The 20,566-nt window shown below is 28.9% G+C and overlaps 4 protein-coding genes across 4 annotated transcripts; 2 read left to right on the top strand and 2 right to left on the bottom strand.

Moving 5' to 3' along the window:
* Positions 1–632: 632 nt before the first annotated feature.
* DEF8 (differentially expressed in FDCP 8 homolog) lies at positions 633–2,878 on the bottom strand. Its single transcript, XM_011507279.1, has 7 exons — positions 2,627–2,878; positions 2,183–2,474; positions 1,835–2,005; positions 1,641–1,694; positions 1,275–1,516; positions 965–1,200; positions 633–886 (listed from the first exon to the last, which is right to left on the bottom strand). The coding sequence occupies exons 1-7, from the start codon at positions 2,813–2,815 to the stop codon at positions 673–675; spliced, it is 1,398 nt and encodes a 465-aa protein (XP_011505581.1). The 5' UTR covers positions 2,816–2,878; the 3' UTR covers positions 633–672.
* Positions 2,879–3,418: 540 nt separating this feature from the next.
* On the top strand, positions 3,419–7,386 carry LOC105368507 (probable ATP-dependent RNA helicase ddx10). The gene is made up of 8 exons (XM_011507521.1): positions 3,419–3,456; positions 3,866–4,148; positions 4,222–4,395; positions 4,467–4,668; positions 4,732–4,927; positions 4,998–5,083; positions 5,152–7,290; positions 7,359–7,386. The coding sequence occupies exons 2-8, from the start codon at positions 3,962–3,964 to the stop codon at positions 7,384–7,386; spliced, it is 3,012 nt and encodes a 1,003-aa protein (XP_011505823.1). The 5' UTR covers positions 3,419–3,456; positions 3,866–3,961.
* Positions 7,387–9,208: 1,822 nt separating this feature from the next.
* Positions 9,209–11,403, top strand: LOC105368295 (pre-mRNA-splicing factor ISY1 homolog). The gene is made up of 4 exons (XM_011507280.1): positions 9,209–9,242; positions 9,326–9,348; positions 9,433–9,751; positions 10,995–11,403. The coding sequence occupies exons 1-4, from the start codon at positions 9,240–9,242 to the stop codon at positions 11,367–11,369; spliced, it is 720 nt and encodes a 239-aa protein (XP_011505582.1). The 5' UTR covers positions 9,209–9,239; the 3' UTR covers positions 11,370–11,403.
* A 2,490-nt stretch (positions 11,404–13,893) lies between these two features.
* Syt14 (Synaptotagmin 14) lies at positions 13,894–20,345 on the bottom strand. Its single transcript, XM_011507281.1, has 8 exons — positions 20,191–20,345; positions 17,805–17,978; positions 17,234–17,371; positions 16,791–16,849; positions 16,506–16,691; positions 15,535–15,855; positions 14,489–14,842; positions 13,894–14,146 (listed from the first exon to the last, which is right to left on the bottom strand). Exons 1-8 carry the CDS (start codon positions 20,222–20,224, stop codon positions 13,934–13,936), a joined length of 1,479 nt encoding a protein of 492 aa, XP_011505583.1. The 5' UTR covers positions 20,225–20,345; the 3' UTR covers positions 13,894–13,933.
* Positions 20,346–20,566: the final 221 nt, after the last annotated feature.

Here is a 20,566-nt window from a genome sequence, read left to right on the forward strand (position 1 = left end):
ACATTCAATCTTTAATCTATATTATACGATTCACTTCACAAATATAATATTCATAAAGCCTAACGAAGCTATAATTTTCAAATATAAAAAAATTAATAATGATTTTATAAATATTTACCAATGTATAAGACTTGAATTATAACATTGATTATAAATCTACGATTAACTAATATTCAATCATATATATACTTTTTTTCTTTAAATATACTATAGTTAGTAAGAAAACTTGAGTTAAGAAGCAATAAGTAACATACTTCATCCTGTTTGAAATTGATTCCAAAACCTGTATTTAATAATATTATATGTTGAAGTTTTTCCGATATATTATTCTCAATTAAGTATTATAAACATAATTTATAAACAAGCCATTAGTAAATATTTAATTCTATAGTTTTACAATGAATAAATGTATTTATTATATATTTATTATTGAAACTTTAACATCTTATTAGATTTAAATAATTTAAAATTGTTGAACATCGCCTTCAACTTTTTTTTTAACAAAATTTAAGTATTAAGCTAAAAATAATAATAATAATATTGCATCGTATGTTCAAATTATTTGCGCGCTAATGTACAAAAATATAAGCTTATGAAAATAATGTACATTATTTTTACAAAATATACAGGTATTTTATGAATTTGAATATTAAAAATGATGCTTCGGGCAATTCATTTACATTTATTATCATTGTCATCTTTATTAACGATCTCATCTTCAAATACGCACTGCCGTTGTTGAATTCTTAAACATTTTGGACAATGTTTGTTGCGTTTAGATCGACATAAATGATGATATACCGTCAAGCATATTCGACATTTCGTAGCACTCGCATCCCAAGGATAAATAATTTCATCGTTTCCACAGATCTCGCATAGATGACCTCTATAATATATAGAAAAGCAATTTTAATGCTTTAAATTTGTTATATCCTATAATTCGAATAAATAAATATGAAATAACCTTGCTTTACATAGTTCGCATGTCTCAGTTATATGGCTTCTCATTGCATTATGAGCAAACTGGATTTCATCCATTAAAACTCCAGTTTGAAGATCAATTAGATCTTTTATCGAATAGTTATTGTTGCTTTCAAGCATATGAGTTCTGAGCCCAGATTTCCATGGTAATCCTTGATTACTTGCTTCCGAGCATACAACAAGATATTGCTTCATCATCTGCAGTTCTTCTCGTAATCTCTAGGAATAAAAATTCCTTAACATTATTCATTATGATTAAGATTATTTTGTTAAGCAAAATTTAACTCGATTACCTTAATCAATGATAAATCTGGAACTAATGTAAATAACTTTTTATTTAATTCTTCGAGTAGTAAGACTGGTTTACTTTCTAGAAGAGCTAAAAGTTGGAAAGCAGCACGACAAACTCGTCTAGGTTCCATATCCCAATTACGTATAATTCTTGCAGGTATAACAGCCAATGAATTCCAATGACATCTTTGACAATAATATAAGCCACTGTAGTCACACAATCTTGGCTCTATCCATCCAGATTCTACGAAATATTTATATTACATTAAAAATATTATACGATAATTGAATATGAAAAAGAAAATTAATAGTTCAAAATTATCTACACATGCACATTTGTTACAATAAAATCCGACAAATTATTTTACCTGAATGCTTGAAAGGACTGCCAAAACATGATAATGATAATCCTTTTGAGATAGCTTGTAATGTATATATATATATATACTTATTTATTTAAAGAATATAAATACATTGAATAAATAAATATATATGTTTAACACATCCTTCTCATTATTTTAAATAAAAATTCGATATAAAAATAAAAATAGCATAAACTCACTAAACGCTATTCTTGTATGGCATTCTGCACATCTATATGCCTGCGCAGATAGGCCTCTTTCGGGACATATATCCTTGGTGTACGTATAGCCGCCTGCTTCACTTGCAATTACATGAACGCATATTCTACAGATATTGGTCATACACTTCAAATGGCAACAGAATCCACAATCTGTTTAAAATAATAATATTGCAAATAAAGAATTCGATACAATTATTTATCAAACTTTATATAACTACAAAACGTAATTTGTAATTTCGACTAATTATAATTATATATTTTTTCATTATAAAAATGATTTTTATCTATAAACATTTATATTTTGCATTTTAATATATTTAAACTTACCATTGCACATGTACCAAGACTGTAGCATAGTCCATATTCCACCGCTACAATGATCACAATAAACTGATCCTGAAGTAGCAATGTAATATTTTTGAGGTGAGAAATGATGACCCAAAATTACGCATGTTTGTAAGACAGTTTCATTTGAAGTTTCACGAAGTTCTTGAGCTCTCAGTCTTAATTCTATTAAACGTCTAACTAGCCATTTACGTTCTTCGGAACATTCTGCACTTTGTAAAACCATTTGTTTACATTTATTTATCATTTCATGAAGGCAGTCCTGATCCATCGCCTAATAAATTAAAATATGTATGCACCCAGGCGCGCGCGCGCGCACACACACACGCACGCACGCACACACACACACACACACACACACACACACACAGAGATCAATATAACAAACTAAAAATCTTAATTAAAATGTATAATAAAAAATGTAACCTTGCTTAAAGACAGGAGATTTTCAACTGATTTCAGTGTGTTGGGAATTGGTCCTTTACTATCCGAACTATCATCGGCTTCACCAGTAATATAATCTGATGAAGAAGACTGCGTTGATGAAATTGTATCAGCATTATTGCTATGGGTTTTTATATCAGTATTATCTGCAGATTCTATACTCTCATTCATTTTGCATCAATGGAAGTATTCAAAAGAATGCATTTATTTATATATGCTAATACACTTTCTTTATATTTTTAATATTATGAAAAATTGATATTAAAATTTTACTTCATATTATCAATTCTATTTTGACATCTGTGTTTCATTTTATATCGCTCAATTAATCACAACGGTTTCTCATTATCCTTCGACAATCAAAAAAATTACCACTCTACTAAAAATAATAAATGATGAGACGAAGTATTTTACTATTAAATGTCAATTGTTAAATTCAAGCGAATTTATACTTCACAGGCAACTCATTCAATGCATTGCCATTGTATACACATTATGGTGATTTCGCCGTTCCTCAATTCTAATATTCATCGAAAAATATCTCACATAATTATGTAAACACGTGTGAATTTTAAACCTAGAAAGCACTTAAATAATGTTTATATTAAGAAATTTAAACGAATAAAATAAAAATTGTATGACAAATGAAAATAATTTTTTTTACTAAACAAATTAAAGATAATTATTCAATTACAAAATAATCCATTCATTTTTATATTTGTGATATTAATATTTACATAATGCAATATAACATTTGATCACGTATAAAATTACGTACTTTAATAAATAATCAATGTGTGAAATACAAGAAGGTAAATTAGATTTATATAAATACAAAAAACTTAAAAGGACTTTTGACAAGATTTAAATATTATTACAACATTTTAAGGAAATATTTAAAGCAGCATATTTTCTTCATAAATTGAATGATAAAATTAAAGTAAAATTTATTATTTGATATAATATTCTGATAAGATATTATGAATATCATTAATTTCTATTTGAATATTTAGTTTACTAAAAGTGGCGAGTGGTAATTGCAAAATTGAAACCTGTAGGAGTTTACATTGGCATTACAATATTATTTTATAGTTTTGTTATTCAAATATAATTATATATATATATATATATATATATATATATATATATATATATATATATATAATATTTAAAGTTTGTCTGTGTAAAAATAGCTTCAATAGTTCTTACATTTTTTTGCAGAGTTTACGGAAAAACAGTATTTATTTTGTAATAGTATAACCTGTAATAATTACCAGCGACGTACAGATTATATTTGTTAAATATTAATGTTACAAAATGGTACAAAACATAGCTCATGATTTGACTGCTAAAGAGCGCACAGCTGATATTGAAATAGATGAAAATGTAACATTTCATGAAATGGGTCTATCCCAAAGGGTCTTAGATGGTCTTTTAACTTGTGGCTTTTATAAGCCTTCGCCAATTCAATTTAAATCCATACCATTGGGAAGATGCGGATTCGGTAGAGTATAATTTATAGAATTATTATTAAATAATAAAATTATTATATTGTATTATCATATGATATTTTGTAGATCTGATTATAAGAGCAAAATCAGGAACTGGCAAAACAGCCGTCTTTGGAGTAATAGCGTTAGATATGATAGATATTGAAATAAACTGTATTCAAGTATTAATTTTAGCTCCTACGAGAGAAGTGGCCATTCAAATAAAAGAAGTATTAACAGCCCTTGGTTGTAAAATAAAAGGTAATAAACTCAATTTGCATTTTTATAAAGAACGTGTAGGAACATGTACATGCTTCTTATTTTGTTTCAAGGATTAATAGTGGAGTCATTTATTGGTGGCTCTACGATAGAATCGGATAGAAAAAAACTTTCCAATTGTCACATAGCAGTAGGTGCACCCGGTAGAGTTAAACATTTAATAGACAAAGGTTATTTGAAAGTGGATCATACTCGTTTATTTATACTCGACGAAGCCGATAAATTAATGGAAGATAGTTTTCAAAAGGATATCAAGTATGTATGAAATACGAATGAAATTAATTATATTTGCAAATGTAATTCATTTTTATTTTACAGTTACATCTTCTCAATACTTCCATTGAATAAACAAGTAATTTCATCGAGTGCAACGTATCCCGGAAATTTAGAAGTTTTTTTACAATCGTATATGCAAACACCCATGTTATCCACAGCAGACAACGATGAACCTATACTTATAGGATTGAAACAATTTGTTTCAGTAATTGCGAGTCATCCTAATGCAATGAGACAAGTAAATATATCAAAATATGAAAATGTCCAATGTAAAATAATTTATATCTAATATATTGTTAATACTTTAGGTTCAAATAAAAATAGAGGAATTAGTCAAAATATTTAAGAATGTACCATTTAAACAATGTCTTGTATTTACAAATTATCAAACCAGGTAATTTAAAATAATAAATAGAATGAAATAAGTCGTCTCATCGTTCATTTCAAACTGTTACTTTTTAGGGCTCAATCAATTTCCAATACAATAAATTCTTTAGGATTCTCCTCTAATTATATTATCGGTAATCAGAATATGGATAAGCGAATTGATACAATAAACAAATTGAAACATTTTAAATGCAAAATTCTATTAACAACGGACTTAACAGCAAGAGGCATAGATGCAGAAAATGTTAATTTAATAGTTAATTTAGATATTCCAATTGACAGTGCAACGTATCTGCATAGAATTGGAAGGGCTGGTCGTTATGGCTCTCATGGATTAATAATTAATATTATTTCACAAAAAGAATTAAATAAATTTAAAAATCTTTTATTGAGTGTTGGGGGAAAACAGTTTTCAATTAATAAATTGATGAAGAAATATCCAGATAATATTTGGACTGCCGATGATAGTACATTTGATAAAATACAAGCTGCACAAGAGACAATCGATAATAAGATTTGTGTGGAAAAAGTTGATATAGAGGGAATAAATGAAGTCTCGTCGTCCGATGAAGATTTTGTGGATATACAATGTATTCAATTGCCAAGTGAAAAATCTTATCTAAATCATATAACTGAGACTACTGACGTTGAGAGCAATAGTCAAGTAGACGAGGGTTTAGAATTGAAAGAATATTTTAGAGAAAACAATCTATGTGATGTTAGTGTAAAAGTATCGGACGAACCAACTACTTTAGAAATATTAAATGGTTGCAAACACGTTGCCATAAATTTAAATAAAGTGTTAGACAATGATTCATGTGAAACAGTGGATATGAATGAACTAATGGATATTAAAGAATCATTAAAAGTGAATTTTATAAAAAGAGACAACTCATCCAGTAATAATTCAGAATTAGATTTTGATAAAAAATCAGCCGATACTATAATTAGTCCTGAAGTAAATATTCAAAAGATAATTGAAGAAAGTAAAATTCATTTTAAACATGATGTTTTTGAAAGCGAGGAATTTCAAATACTTAAAAAATTCAATGTAAATATGAATAAAACGCTGGCTAATGATAAAATTTTAGAAGATACATCTTATCAAGCATATTGTTGGAAAAATAAACTCACTCATGAAATGATCTTATTGGAATTAATGTTACCAAAAAATGTCAAATCAATTTCTGTAATTAATTTTTATACTGCATTGCGTATGTTTTATAATTTACAAAAGAAAGCTCTTTTGTGCATTTATCCTGAAATTCGAGATGATAATGAAATGAAAGAAGCTTCTTTAAACGCTGAGGATACGTTGAACAAAAGTCTTCAAATATACCAGGGAAGAGATGTTCTTAAAACTGAGTATAATTTGTTAAGCGAAGAAAAATTTGAGTTTTATTATCCTTATTCAACGGATATTCGTAATCCATTACCGAATCTATTGATAAGTTGCAATGAACTTTCTCAATATATAAATGCTGTTAATTATTTGCAGTCTAATAAAGATATGTTTAAAATATGGTATAGAAAGAGACGCTTATTATGCCTAATGGACAATGACGCAAAGGAAATATTAAGTGAAAGAATTGAAAATAATCACAAGGTCAATTACGATGAATTAGCTAAAATTATATCCGGTACAGTAATTAAAAAGAATTCTAGTTCATCGACTTGTAAAGATAGCAGCTCCGTTTCGGAAATAGTTCCAACGCATGCAGATAACGGTTTGCAATCAAAAGTTTGTAAATTTCGAGAAAAAAATGAAAAACAATCTCAATTTACTCCATTAATAGCGAGTAATATATCGTATAACAATTTTAATCAAAGTTATTTCAATGGCAACATTGAAAGAGTAGATAAAATGGCGAATAATGCTGAATCGGAGGAAACGATAGACGATTTAGAATGTAATAATTCATTCGAGTCACAGGCATCGTCAAATGCATTTAATTTTAAGAATTATAACAAGATAGGTAATAACATGAATGTCGAATCGTCAAATCAATTTTCCAACACATTTCAATCGATACAAAATAACGTTATGGTTCATGATAATTACCAAGATGCATGTAACAGTATGAATCACGTTTGCTATGGTAATTCTAATTATTGTGATTTTGTAAATAATGACAATAGTGAAGTAGAAGAGTTTTTTATAAATTTAAGGCAACAGACAAATCAAATACATTTGCAAGAATATTATTATCACATGTTAAATCAAAATTAAAAATTTGTTCAAAAATCAATTCATAAAATTATCAAATTGAATTATCATAAAGATTTGAAATGCTTATGATCATTAATTGAGAATTATCAATAATAATTTGTAATTTTGCCAAATATAAGAGGAAATATAGGCCAAATATACAAGTAGAGAAACAATAGCATTTTCATATTTATAACAATATTATTAAGACTAAGCAAAACTTATTCAATTTTTATTAATATTATTGTATAAAAATGATTATTTCTTAAACATAAAGAATTTAATTGTATCGATGTGCATATTTTATCACTTGCGGTTAAAACTCATACTTACAAAGTGTTATACATGCATTTGTTCTTTTTTAATTAGATAGTACACGGCACGTACGTTGTAAAGAAAAACGATGTAATTATACATAAATATGCAGTGTTGTGAACAAATAATAGAATAAAGACGTAAGTGAAAAATAATGAAAAACATAAATGTAATAAATATATAAAAGACAATGTATCGTGACATTTATTTATGTTACTTGTAGTAAGAGAAGGTATCGATGTACTATAATAAAATTCAACATGTATATTTATTAAAATACTAAATAAATTTATTTTACTTAGAATATAATTATGAATTTTTGAAATAATATAGTGAAAAACAAAAGATACGTATTGAGCGTAATGCTGCTGCTATTTTAATAACATATTTTTTATAATTAAGTCTCACGAAAATTTATTATAAACGAAGAGTTTGTACAAATTAAAAAGCTTCTACTCTAATATTCAAATAATGAAAATTTGTATTCATATTTCCACGAATGATAGAATAGATCAATTGTAATTGATATTAAAAAATTCACTATGATAAATTAAAAAAGCACATGGTATATTGTTGAGAAAACATGTCGTCTTTATTATGTTAAGCGTGTGTGTGCTTCATACATATAAAATCATTTTAAACATTACTTTAGCAATTTAATATACATTAATTTCAAATATATTACAGACTAAGATGAAGTTATTTTTAACTGTTTAAATGCGAATTCCTTGATAATCAATCTATTAAACTATTAATTCATAACATTGACAAAATATTAATTTAGTTATTGTGATATTGTAATTGAGTAAATATATTTTGATAATATAAATTCAACATTACTTATGCACGTATTTACATGTATATAATACAAGTAAGAAAGCCAAATAATCTAATAGATAAAGAAAGAATGTTCTTCAAAAAATAAAGTTCACTTGCTAAACGTATCTTTAATAATGAATGTGAAAAATAATATTTGAAATGCTAAAAACATTCATATTGAAGATTAAGTATTAATACAAATACGGGTTATAATAGTATTTGATTTTCTTTTAAAAAAAAAAAAAAAAAAAAAAAAAAAAAAAAAAAAAAAAAAAACGCATTTTTTATGTATATGATAAATCAATCTCGATCGTGTGAATGCGTATATGTAAAATTATATTTATTTAATGTCATAATGAAAGATATTTAAACTTATTACGTACATGTACCATGCCATGAACATTGACAAAGAAACATATTTTGATATTATCGTCGGATTATTATAATTCATTTTATTGTAAATATATATATATATATATATATATATATATATATATATACATATATATATATATATATATGTTTTTTTAATATCAAATAAATTTTATATATTGTAATTCATGTTTATCATCTTAAATTTTATTTTCCTGCTCTCCTTTTAAAAGTTTGAAATGAATCCATAAAGTACAACCAATTGGGCCCAAAGTTTCTACTGCGCAGATTCAATTTCCAAGAATATGCATCAACGGTTATATCTATTTAATTGGTTAAATCTATGGTTTTGACGGGAAAGAAAATGTTTATAACAATTGTAGTTGCGGCAGTGGTGTGACCGAACCTGACTGTAGTATTGGAATACAGTAATTGTAAATAAATAAAAATGGTATGTAAAATAATCTGAAATAATGTAAATATGAATTTCAAATACGATTTAAAATACTAAATGAATAAATTTTTTTTTTATAGGCGCGAAATGCAGAAAAGGCTATGTATGTTATTTAAATGGTTATACATAAGTTGTTTATCAGTGCACCTCGATATATATTCTAAATTATTAATGTTTTATGTTAAAGGACAACATTAGCTCGGTGGCGAGCCGCACATTGTAACGATGGAATAAAAAAGGAACAAGAAAGGAGACCTTACCTTGCGTCCGAGTGTAAAGACTTGAGGAAAGCTGAGAAATGGCGAATACAAATAATTAGAGAAATAGCTAAAAAAGTTGCTCAAATACAGAATGCCGGTTTAGGTGAATTTAGAATTAGAGATCTTAACGACGAAATCAATAAATTACTTAGAGAGAAACGACATTGGGAAGTACAAATAAAAGAACTTGGTGGTCCAGATTATTCTCGTACAGGACCTCGTATGTTAGATCACGAAGGCAGAGAGGTATGTTATGTTTATAAAATTTTGTTTTAAATATAATTATATTATTATTTATGCAGTATGTTAAGATTACCGTTGCGATTCGATTATTATTATCTTGTTCATTTAAATTTAAATCGTTACCGAATTATTATTATTATTATATAATTATTTGATTAGTATTATCCGATAGAACTTCTTTGTAATTTATTAACAAATAGATTAATAATTATCATATATGAAATAAATGTAAGCCTACCCTATATTATTGAATAAGATTGAATTAAATGAATTCAATTTGAAATAAGTAAGCTTATTTAACAATATAGTAATATCGATTTAAAATTAATACAAAAAAAACAATAAATAATTCAATTAAAATTTTGCAATTATTTTATGCTTAATTGATTATTTATAAAATATACAAATAATAGAATAGAATAGATAAATTGAAATAATTAATATTTATACAATAAAAATAAATGTATATGATGTTTTATAAAATAAATTAGAATGATCAATAGATAGATAAGGAGTAGAATTAGAAATTAATTTTGTTGTTGTTGATATTGTCTTCAATGATATACATTGATATACAGAGTTTAATTCATTAGCATTATTTTTTTTCATTTTATGTTTCATTATGGTCAATTTTCCAAAATATTGTTCTTTAAAAATTCTTATCTCTGAATTTTCTATGTAATATTTATAATCAATATTTTAGTTTCTCGATTAACTTCCCTTACAAAACTATAAGTTTACATTCAAATTCATGTATTTTAGATATTTAATTATTAATAATTATATATACTATTAAGTAATCTCTGTACAGCATACCAATTGATATAATTTAAATTAAAATATCGACAGTGGTTTTTTCAATGATTATTTTCGAATCAATTTTGTTAGTAATTGAATCACAGAAATATTAACTATTAATTCATTGTCAATTGTCATTTATTTAATAATTTTCTTTTATTTGATACATTAGTTTCTAGAAATGTAGTGGAATTATCATCTGTATACAAAAAATAGACATTATATTTAAGTATTAATATTTCATTATTTTGCAACATATAGTTTATTATTGTCTTTATTATTATAAAATAGAATAAAATGCATATAATGAAGATAAATTAAAACTATATAAAATTCATAATTAGTTTATGTTTCTGTTATAATGACTGAACTATAATTTTAAAGATTAATAGAACAACAAAAATCTTTATGAAATAAAGATACAGTAGTAAAATTAAATATTCTTAAGGTGCCTGGAAATAGAGGATATAAATATTTTGGAGCAGCAAAAGATTTACCTGGTGTTAGAGAATTGTTTGAACAAGAGCCTCCACCGCCACCTAGAAAAACACGTGCAGAATTAATGAAAGACATCGATGCGGATTATTATGGTTATAGAGACGATGACGATGGTATATTATTTCCTCTAGAGCAGAAAGATGAACAGGAATATAGAGAAAGACTAATTGAAAATTGGAAAAGCGAAAAGAATAATAAAGAAAACGATGTTTCAGAGAATAATAATGAAATTCAGTCTTCTCAAATGCATATTCCTAGTCAAACAGAAGTTCAGGAAGTTTTACTGTTGCGCAAAAAGCAAGAGCTTCTAGATAAATATGTATAATTTGTAATTAACAAGTATAAAAATAACATAATCATGTACATAAATAAAATTTGTATTTATTTTGATTAAAAAAAAAAAAAAAAAAAAAAAAAAAAAAAAAAAAAATTGAAACTGTATTATTATTTTTCGTCAGCATATTTATTTGAGCAAATAGTAACAACTATTCATAAGCTGATGTCATTGAATAATGTCGGATAATTGTTTTATAAAACACCACTGATGTACATATTATTTAAATTTCTTTTACATTATGAAATAACATTGATTAAAGATATAACTACTTTGTGCAGTAGACGTTAAAATTTTTATGAATAATTATTAAAAATAGGTGCTACAGATAGGACGTGGATTCAATTCATTAATTTGTCGATATACTTGTGATGATTGCAAGTTAGTTAAATCAAATATTTCCAATATTCTTTGTTCATCTTTACATGTCATTACATAAAGTATGATTTTGTTAATATATATTAATAAGTATCAATGTTCATAAAAATTTAATAGGCAAGAATTCATTTCTGATATCATCAACTAGTTATAAAATGTAATAGACTTTCGTTATAAATCATCATTAGACGTACATTAAATAAAGTCTGTATATAACATTAAATGCATTGCATTAATAAAATGGCATAGATAAAATTGAAATACATATTTTATATGTCATCGTTAATTGTAAATATTAGTTTTTGATAAAGTGTTTAATAAATGTGCCTATTAACATATACAAAGAGTATATTGATGAAATGCAAGGAATCGAACCAAGATTTATTCAAATAGCTTATCTCGAGTAATTTCTGAATTACGTTCTAATATCTCACGTATAAAGTACTTGTTAGGGTGCTTTAATCGTGATTCATTTAACACGAATGAAATTTTAAGTTTTGAAGTTTTAATCTATTGAAATGAGAAATTCTATAATCAGATGAAAGAAGAACAAGTATCTTTGCATCGTAGTTTTCGTTCGATTAATGATCAGTCGCCACGCTCGTTATTTTTTATTTTTGTTTTGTTTTTGTTTTTGTTTTTGTTTTTGTTTTTCTTCCTTTTTATTTCCAATCTCAAAGTATATTTGTATACAATATTATTCTCCTAACTATAGTTTTCTGTTTCACATTCTTAAAGCAGAGCTTAATTGTTCTTTTTCATTCACAATTTTCATTAACTTTTGTATTCTCTTACAATATATTATTACGATGGATAGTATATCAATTTCTAAAATCACAACTGCATTTACAAGGTGCGTATGCAAGTTTATTGTGCGTCATTGAATGTAAAATCCGTTTACTTATACTTTATTAATTTCATGTTTCATTTTTTTCTTCTTCCTCTTTTTTTTTTTTTCTTTGGTTTTGTTTTGTTTCTTTTGCCAGCATTATTATCGTTTGAGTCTAGCAACACATTTTGAACCATATTTAACCATTCCGACCTCGTCAAAGGATGCCAAAATGTAACACCCAAATTCGACGCAAGACGAACAATATAGCGCACATCTGCTCGAGGGACGAAAGGCACAAAGTAAATTAAAGAGTGAATATATATATATATATATGTGTGTGTGTGTGCGTGCGTGTGTGTGTGCGCGCGCGCGCGCGCGCGAGTGTATTATTAAGTCAGCCCCAATAGGCATTAAACCACTCGGATAGTCTATGTTATACACGACGTAGAATTTTTAAGAATTTGCATTTACTTAAATCCCTTCGTTACATCAAATTAGTTATAATAAAGCACTGAAATGATTGAAAATTCAAAATCTGTGGATAGAATGGGAGGGGACTATTGGCATTGAATTTGATTTTTAAATTAGAACTTTGGCCGATAAATTACAGTCTCTTTTCGCATAAATCGTTTTGTCAGTGACAATTTTTGTTTTTTGTTTTGTTTTGTTTTTTTTTTTGTTTTTTTTTTTGGTTCTTTACTTTTGTTTTTTTTTTCACCCCTGATATCTTCGCCAAACAATAAATATAAAGCGTCTTCGAACATTCAAATACGTATGAAAATTCTGATCTGTTTATCCCACATCTTTTGTATAATACATGATTCATTACATGTCTCGAGCCGACATTGTAATTTTAGCGTATCAAAGTGAATTCTCACAAAAAAGTTCTCGCGCGCTCATCGCTCCAGGCTTTCGTTTAATAGTTGCGCACGTGTGCCATAAAAATAAAGACCGTTTTTTTTTTTTTTGTTTTATCACGTTTAAATCACCTTTCTATCGCCTTGAAAAATTACCTTCTTAATTATAAGGTACACAATGGCTTTGATATCGTTCGTAAAGATATCTCTCGAGTTAGCAAAAGAAATTTTGCCAAGTGTCCGCTTATACGACGATTATGATCGCGTCGATCGGATCGTCTTTAAAACCTTGGCAGTTAATTTGCCTAGTTTGTAATATTTTCAAATAGGAATATGCCACAGCAATAATTGAGCGACCGTGCTCTTCGACGTCTGCGATTACTCGTCATTGCTCGTTCACAGCTCCATCGAAGTACTTGGAATCGCCCTAGTTTAAAAAAAAAAAAAAAGAAAAAGGGCAGCCGTTGATAGGGCTCGTCGAGCGAGGCTCAGGGTCTGAGAAGCGAGTGCCAACGCTGGATTTGCGTTGGCTGTCGAGCAGCGCGCATGTCATTCCAATGCTGGAGCTCTTCAGAACCGGAGCTACTCTCTCCAAGGCACAGCCAGCCGATCATTTGGCGACCTTTTTTGCCCATTGCTGTTCTGCGCCGATTGTAGACCGATAAGTAAAGGGTAACGTCTCCGAGTTGGAACAAAGCGACCTAAAATTATTTAAGCGAACCTTACAATTTCATATTTTATGAGCTCCAAGACATCTAAATGTATAATTATTTCAACAATCGTACTCCTTTCATCTCAGACAAATAAGTCCACTTTTAATATTATTAATTATATATTTATGCACGCGAATGTAATTTATCTCCTATAAACAAGTAATATTAATAATAACATTGTTGGTCGTTATATTTAACTCTAATTGTACTTTTATCCATATTACTATCGATACATCAATGTATATATATATATATATATATATATATACATATATATATATATAGAATATACAGTAGAATATATTATCCATCAAAAAATATCCATCTTACCTGAAATATAAATGTATCCTTGTAAAGAGGATTTGGTTGTGCACGCCTCAAGCCAGTCTTAGCGCGACCCATTTCGTGCCCATTACTATCGACTAATACTAGCTTAACATAAGTATCGGGTGGCTTTGTGTCGTTGCCTCGTCCACCACGAAAATGCGAGCCTTTTATGATTTCAACCGATAAGCATCCGGTTGTGCCGTTGTACGTCAAGCCAATAAGGATTTCCGCGATACTGCCACCCTTCATGCTACTGCCATATGGTGGAGTAATTGATAAAGCATAGGATTGTACAGATTGCTGAGAGCCAGTTGAATCGCTACGAGTTAGGCTTGGAGTAGTGCCCCAATCTTGTATCTGAATAAGATGGAAAATACGTGCTCGATAGAATAACTATTAAAAATAAAATTATTTATTCGACTGGCATTGATCGTTCGACTACCTTTATCCTAATCGTTAATCCAAAAGCTGCGTATATAAGTCTTTGTTTGTATTGAAATTAAATTAAATTTACAGAAATGAGACCATCAAAATATTCCAACACATAGTAATAATATCAATAATATCATACGGATAAAAAGTTTTCCATTAAATTAATAAATATAAAATTAATCAAGCTATTTTATTTTTATTTTTATTACATTCAATCAATGTTAAACAAAACTGCTTTAAGCGCAAATGAATATCTAGGAAAAGCATTATAAGCTTAATAAAATATAAAATTTAGCTAATATTTAATTAATTTGCAAAATTATGCGATACAATTAAATGATCGATTTAAAAATAAATTTAACTTCATCGAGTCACAATTAAAGACGTTTAATCTAATCGAAGTTAAGTAGTAGTTTCGAGTGCGATCAGACGTATTTTAAAATTTCCTTGCCATCCAATTGAAATTTGTCTCGAATTGCGTAGAACGAAATTATTATTTTACTCCGCAATTCGAGGGGTTTTTATGACGGAGAAAAGTAAAGTAAAATATGATGTAGTGTCGAAGTAATGTAGAAATGATAGAAGAAATTAAAATTCTCCGTAACGGTTAAACCTACGGAGGATGCAGGCGGTAACTGAAGGGTTAGCCAAAGTGTAGTCTCAAGGCGCAGATTAATTCGATCGAAAGAAATTCGGGCTTCGCCAAGTAGTCGTTCCCTACGCATTCGACCACTCCACAAGTATACTCTAACGCGAATTCCCATGGCGTTAACATCCTCCGGGTTAACTCGAGGCAGTAAGAAGCTCTCCATGTATTGAGGTGAAGGTCCTTGACGTATACGAGTTTTGCGACGTTGCTTTTTCGAAGGTAATAATAGAAGGCGCACTTGACTACCTCCCATTCCTGTCGGATAATTTCGACCTTGAAGAACATGAACCTAAAAATAATAAAAGCTGCGTACATGCTAGGAGGAAACCGAGACTGATAAACACAGCGATTCTCACTTTCTTTTAATAGAAATATTTTTCTTCGGCCTTTCCAGATGTATATATATATATATATATATATATATATATACAACGATGCAAAAATAAAAACAAATAATGATTTTTATTTCAAAATTGTAATCAAACTCGAGTCAAACTATTGTTTTAATCGATAATTTTAATATTATCGACATTGATTTTCAACCTATTCTTCTTTCGTGGGGAAGCCGAAGATAAAATTTTCATGTCATTTGATACGCATAAGAAAAATACTGTATATTGCCATATATATATATATATATATATATATATATATATATATATATATTTATTTTTTCTCTTACACATAAAATAATTTCTAATAAGAATTTGTCATTTATCTACAATGTAAATGATAATACTTACATATAAGTTTTATATTGTTTGTGAGATAAAAAATATCGAGAGCTGCGTAAGTAGTTCTAAACGTTTTTGTATAATGCAATCAGTAATTTAAGTAAATAAATATATTTTGATTATTATTAGAGATTTTTCTAATGTACCGAGATGTTCGATAAAACTCCAAAATACCCATGATATATACATATAAAATCTTACGTACCGTCATCTCTCGCATTGGTGCATCATAAAGGAATGCAACCTCGATGCTCGCTATCTCTTCGCTTGAAATAGCCGAGAACGAGGCAATGGTATCATGTGTTGCCATGGCGCCATTTTCGTTAATTATCGGCGGCTCATTTTCTATGTCATTAACAATGACATTAGGCGAGCTTACTTCGACAATACACTGAAATACAATGATCATTGTGTTAACATACATTGGCCATCGTTACAGTTTAACCATGTACGAGAATTTTTTATGTTAAATATTTAAGAAGAGATATACCTGCTGCTGGTCATTAATGTGATTATCAGTACAATTATTGTTGTTGACCGTCCCAACGTCTGTGAATTACAAATTGTAAATTACTACTACGCAAATTTCAGTCATTTTCATTCATATTTTATGTTTATTCTTGTAGTTGTTTGTGAATAAATTATTGACTTGTTATGTGGATTTTTAACTATTTTAATCTGTGTATCGTATTCTTTTTTTTTTTTTTTTTTTTTTTTTTTTTTTTTTTTTAACTTGTAAGGCTTACATTGTTTTGTCTCTGAACGTGAATTTAGAGATCCAAAATGTTTGAGGTCTAATTAGTTAATTAAAATCTACTAAATAAATTATGGGAGCTTTGAATTTGCATTTTAATTTTAATTAAGTTAAATGGCCAAACGGTGGCTGGACACTAGCAAGTCATACGATTTCTTATATGTTCGTTATTGACAGACCTGATATGCTGGGCAGCCCATCGTCTGCTTGAATCGTCAGTGTTTCTAGTGGCAAACGATTTAGCGAATTTAATCGACGCAAAGCGTCCTCTTCCGAATCGGAACTTGTTTCAATATCCGAGAATGGACAAGCTTTACCTATTTCAATAGATTTTTCACTTTAATCTTATAAATTCAATTTAGGCTCATTATACAATAAAAATAAGGATTAGATTTGTAGCTTTACTGATGAGCTGATGAATTTGCAGAATATAATGCTTATAAAATTAGATGAAAGTAGCATTATTTTATACACACACGCGCACACACGCACACGCGCACACGCGCGCGCGCGCACACACACACACACATATATATATATATATATATATATATAGTGAAGTATCGGTTATAGTTTGATAATATCCAATCAATTCAAATAATAATGTAATTGACAATGATAAATAAGTAAAAGAATAAATACGCTTGTGGCAAGAAATAAATAATGAAAAGTAACGAACGAATGAGTTAAGTATTTCATGTGAAAATGTGACATTTCAAAAACATTAGGGCATACAGTCGATCAAAATACCTAAATTCTGGACGGCGGAGCTGTCGCTGGATTCACAAATTGGCACGCAGACGCCGCCAAAGAGTGTCGCTGCCGTTGTGGGTGGTGTTAAGTACCACTTGTGCGACAAATACAATACAACGGCGAGTAGTAGTACAACAAATCCAATACAGGCACCCAGAAACGCTGTTTCTACTGTCAACGCAAACAAATTCAATTCATCGTCATTTTTAAAGGTTGCCCCCTCCCCACTCCCTTTAAAAAAAAATTTTTTTTTTTATTTTTATTTCTATTATTATTTTCTACGAAGAATGCTGTTTCTTAATGTTGGAGTTAAATTGCGTATCAACGCCATCGAAATTTGTTTATTATTCTCACAAACTACAAGCTTATTTTCGTAACATTTAACGCGACTCTCTTATGTGTATACGTAGCTTCTTACTGCAAATACTTAAAATATTATTTATTTATTGCATTACACATCGCTGAATAACTGTCTATTTACTTACTATAGTCACTTATACATTATGCATTACTTACTATAGAATCATCTAATGTTAATTTAAGTAGATCAATATTTAAATATGCAGTAAGCTCAAACTTTTATATATAAAATTCAAGATGTTTGTCTTATAAGCTTGACTTGTGTCAAATGCTTTTTCTAATTTTTTAACTAAAACGTAAATATTTTGAGATTATATTTTTATGTCATTATTAATGATTTTACTTAAGGAGATAAAAATGTATTCTTAGTGCAAATTTTTTCACTTGTATCGCAATAAAGACATTGACGATAAATCGATTGATCGAAAGCTGAAACAGACTAAATTTACAATTTACGATTAAACAAATGCAATATAAGTCAAGGGGTATTTTAATTTGTAGTCATTCATTAAGTATTATAATATTATTTAATTATATTCTAATGTATAGTATTGCTTTAATTTACGTTATTTATTGATTAAATTATCAAATTATCAGTGTAAAAAGAGCTTATATCGATATTAAACGATGGAAACTAAACATTTTTTTAACAAATTTCGTCACACACATGTAGTAATAATAACTGAATTCAAATAAAAAAAAAAAAAAAAAAAAAAAATTGAAATAATTCCACGGTATCGGAATAATCGTATTTATTTCAATTTTCAATTTTTAAAACGTAGAATACTAAGAAGAGAAAAGAAAAGAGGAAAGAAAAATGAAGCTTCGATATCTTGTAAAGTTAAAAATACCAGATAGTTTTAAATTATATATCGAATGCTTAATTTTTAACTTATTATTATATCTACGGTAATATTATTTACAGTTTCTTGTCAAAATGCACTTCTTATGTTGACGAAGGCAATCAATGTACTTTAAATTTGCATCAATAAAGAATAAAATCATTGATTCCCTTTATAGAGAGCAATTTGGAAAGTTTTTCAATTATTAATTCATCGGGAATATATAATACTTTTATTCTAGTTACGCTGCTTTACAATCTATATTACCTTCTCCATATCAGTTTTCTTTCTTTTTTTACCCCAATAAAATCATTCTAAGACAAATGTTGAATAAATTCAACAAACAGAGCTGCTTAATTTTTTATGAACTGTATTGTATGTAAATAATGGAGTTGTAAGTTCTAAGATAACGATTCTTTAACATCGATCCTAACTAATTGAATCATTATAAAAAGTAATATTTTAACTATACCTGTCGACGCCAAATTACGACAATTCAGACTCGAAAGTTTGAATTTATAAATTATTAATTAAATGGACAAAATGCCTTTATATTTTCAATTACGCGCTCTTCTTAAAACAATGTTTTATTTTACCCAATAATACGCATTACAAGGCTAATTTGGTTAAAAATTTGTTAGTACAATCGTGCATTCGGCCAACGAGCAACAAATTAAAATAACGACCTGCATGAAAATTTTATACTTATCGACAATAACATCGGCACTCTTACACTAAGCGTTAATTAATAATAGTAGTGGTTGTAAGAAAACAAGAGTAATAAATCTGCAGTGCACATCGCACATGCCTCCCACCACTATTCCAATATAATTCTAATAAAGCTCTATGCTAACGGCAATGAATGCTCGCAGCCGTTATTTACAAAAGAATCGATTGCAACGAACGTTAATGAATTCGAGGGTCTTGGGGGGGGGGGGGGAAGAAAAAATAACGAGTGTCGAGCGTGGTATCGAGGAGCAATGTAGGCAAAACAGTCGGACAATTTGTCCGGAACCAACGATCCTCACGAGTCTCTCGACCCTCCATCCTTTCCTCGCCCAGCTCAAGTTTCGGTAGTCAAGTGTTGACGATTCTCGTAAGCTAGCGAGCGCTCGCCCAGGGCGAACACCTAGCAGCAAGAGCCACGAGTCGTCGTGCGCTCCCGTTGAAGATGGACTTACCCGCGAGTGAATGGTTTGATCCGGCCAGAGTCATGCTCAAGCTCGGATTCCCTCAGCACGGCTCGGCCCTGGCCCCACCGGCCGCTCCTCGCATCTCATTCGCGGGTCCTTGGCACGCGGCCTGACTCTTTCTCTCTCTCTCTCTCTCTTCCTCGCTCTCTCTCTCTCTCTCTCTCTCTCTCTTTCTCAATCTCTCAATCTCTCTCTCAATCTATATCTCTATTTCTCTGCCTTTGCCGTCGTCGTGGCCCTCTTAAAGGGCCCGATTTCGCGAGCACGCGTCGCCTCTACCTCGCGTCGTTGGCACGCGCGTTACTCTCGCGCTCACCCAACTCGGCCCGACGACGCAGGTTGCAGCTGCAGCCGTGCATGCGCG

Source organism: Ceratosolen solmsi, unplaced genomic scaffold (genome assembly GCF_000503995.2).
Source record: "Ceratosolen solmsi marchali unplaced genomic scaffold, CerSol_1.0 scaffold6, whole genome shotgun sequence".
Taxonomy (NCBI): Eukaryota; Metazoa; Arthropoda; class Insecta; order Hymenoptera; family Agaonidae; genus Ceratosolen; species Ceratosolen solmsi.

What these genes read in the sequence shown, in the direction of transcription:
- LOC105368507 (XM_011507521.1), top strand. Translation starts at nt 3,962, where the DNA reads ATGGTACAAAACATAGCTCATGATTTGACTGCTAAAGAGCGCACAGCT. An exon ending in ATTGGGAAGATGCGGATTCG is followed by an intron (nt 4,149 to 4,221) that starts GTAGAGTATAAT and finishes GATATTTTGTAG; the next exon opens with ATCTGATTATAAGAGCAAAA. An exon ending in TTTACAAATTATCAAACCAG is followed by an intron (nt 5,084 to 5,151) that starts GTAATTTAAAAT and finishes GTTACTTTTTAG; the next exon opens with GGCTCAATCAATTTCCAATA.
- DEF8 (XM_011507279.1), bottom strand. Translation starts at nt 2,815, where the DNA reads ATGAATGAGAGTATAGAATCTGCAGATAATACTGATATAAAAACCCAT. An exon ending in ATCTCCTGTCTTTAAGCAAG is followed by an intron (nt 2,475 to 2,626) that starts GTTACATTTTTT and finishes TTAATTTATTAG; the next exon opens with GCGATGGATCAGGACTGCCT. An exon ending in CAGATTTATCATTGATTAAG is followed by an intron (nt 1,201 to 1,274) that starts GTAATCGAGTTA and finishes TTTTATTCCTAG; the next exon opens with AGATTACGAGAAGAACTGCA.
- LOC105368295 (XM_011507280.1), top strand. An exon ending in CGAAATGCAGAAAAGGCTAT is followed by an intron (nt 9,349 to 9,432) that starts GTATGTTATTTA and finishes TTTATGTTAAAG; the next exon opens with GACAACATTAGCTCGGTGGC. An exon ending in TAGATCACGAAGGCAGAGAG is followed by an intron (nt 9,752 to 10,994) that starts GTATGTTATGTT and finishes AATATTCTTAAG; the next exon opens with GTGCCTGGAAATAGAGGATA.
- Syt14 (XM_011507281.1), bottom strand. Translation starts at nt 20,224, where the DNA reads ATGACTCTGGCCGGATCAAACCATTCACTCGCGG. An exon ending in TGGGCTGCCCAGCATATCAG is followed by an intron (nt 16,850 to 17,233) that starts GTCTGTCAATAA and finishes TGTAATTCACAG; the next exon opens with ACGTTGGGACGGTCAACAAC. An exon ending in AGTTACCGCCTGCATCCTCC is followed by an intron (nt 14,843 to 15,534) that starts GTAGGTTTAACC and finishes CATCTTATTCAG; the next exon opens with ATACAAGATTGGGGCACTAC.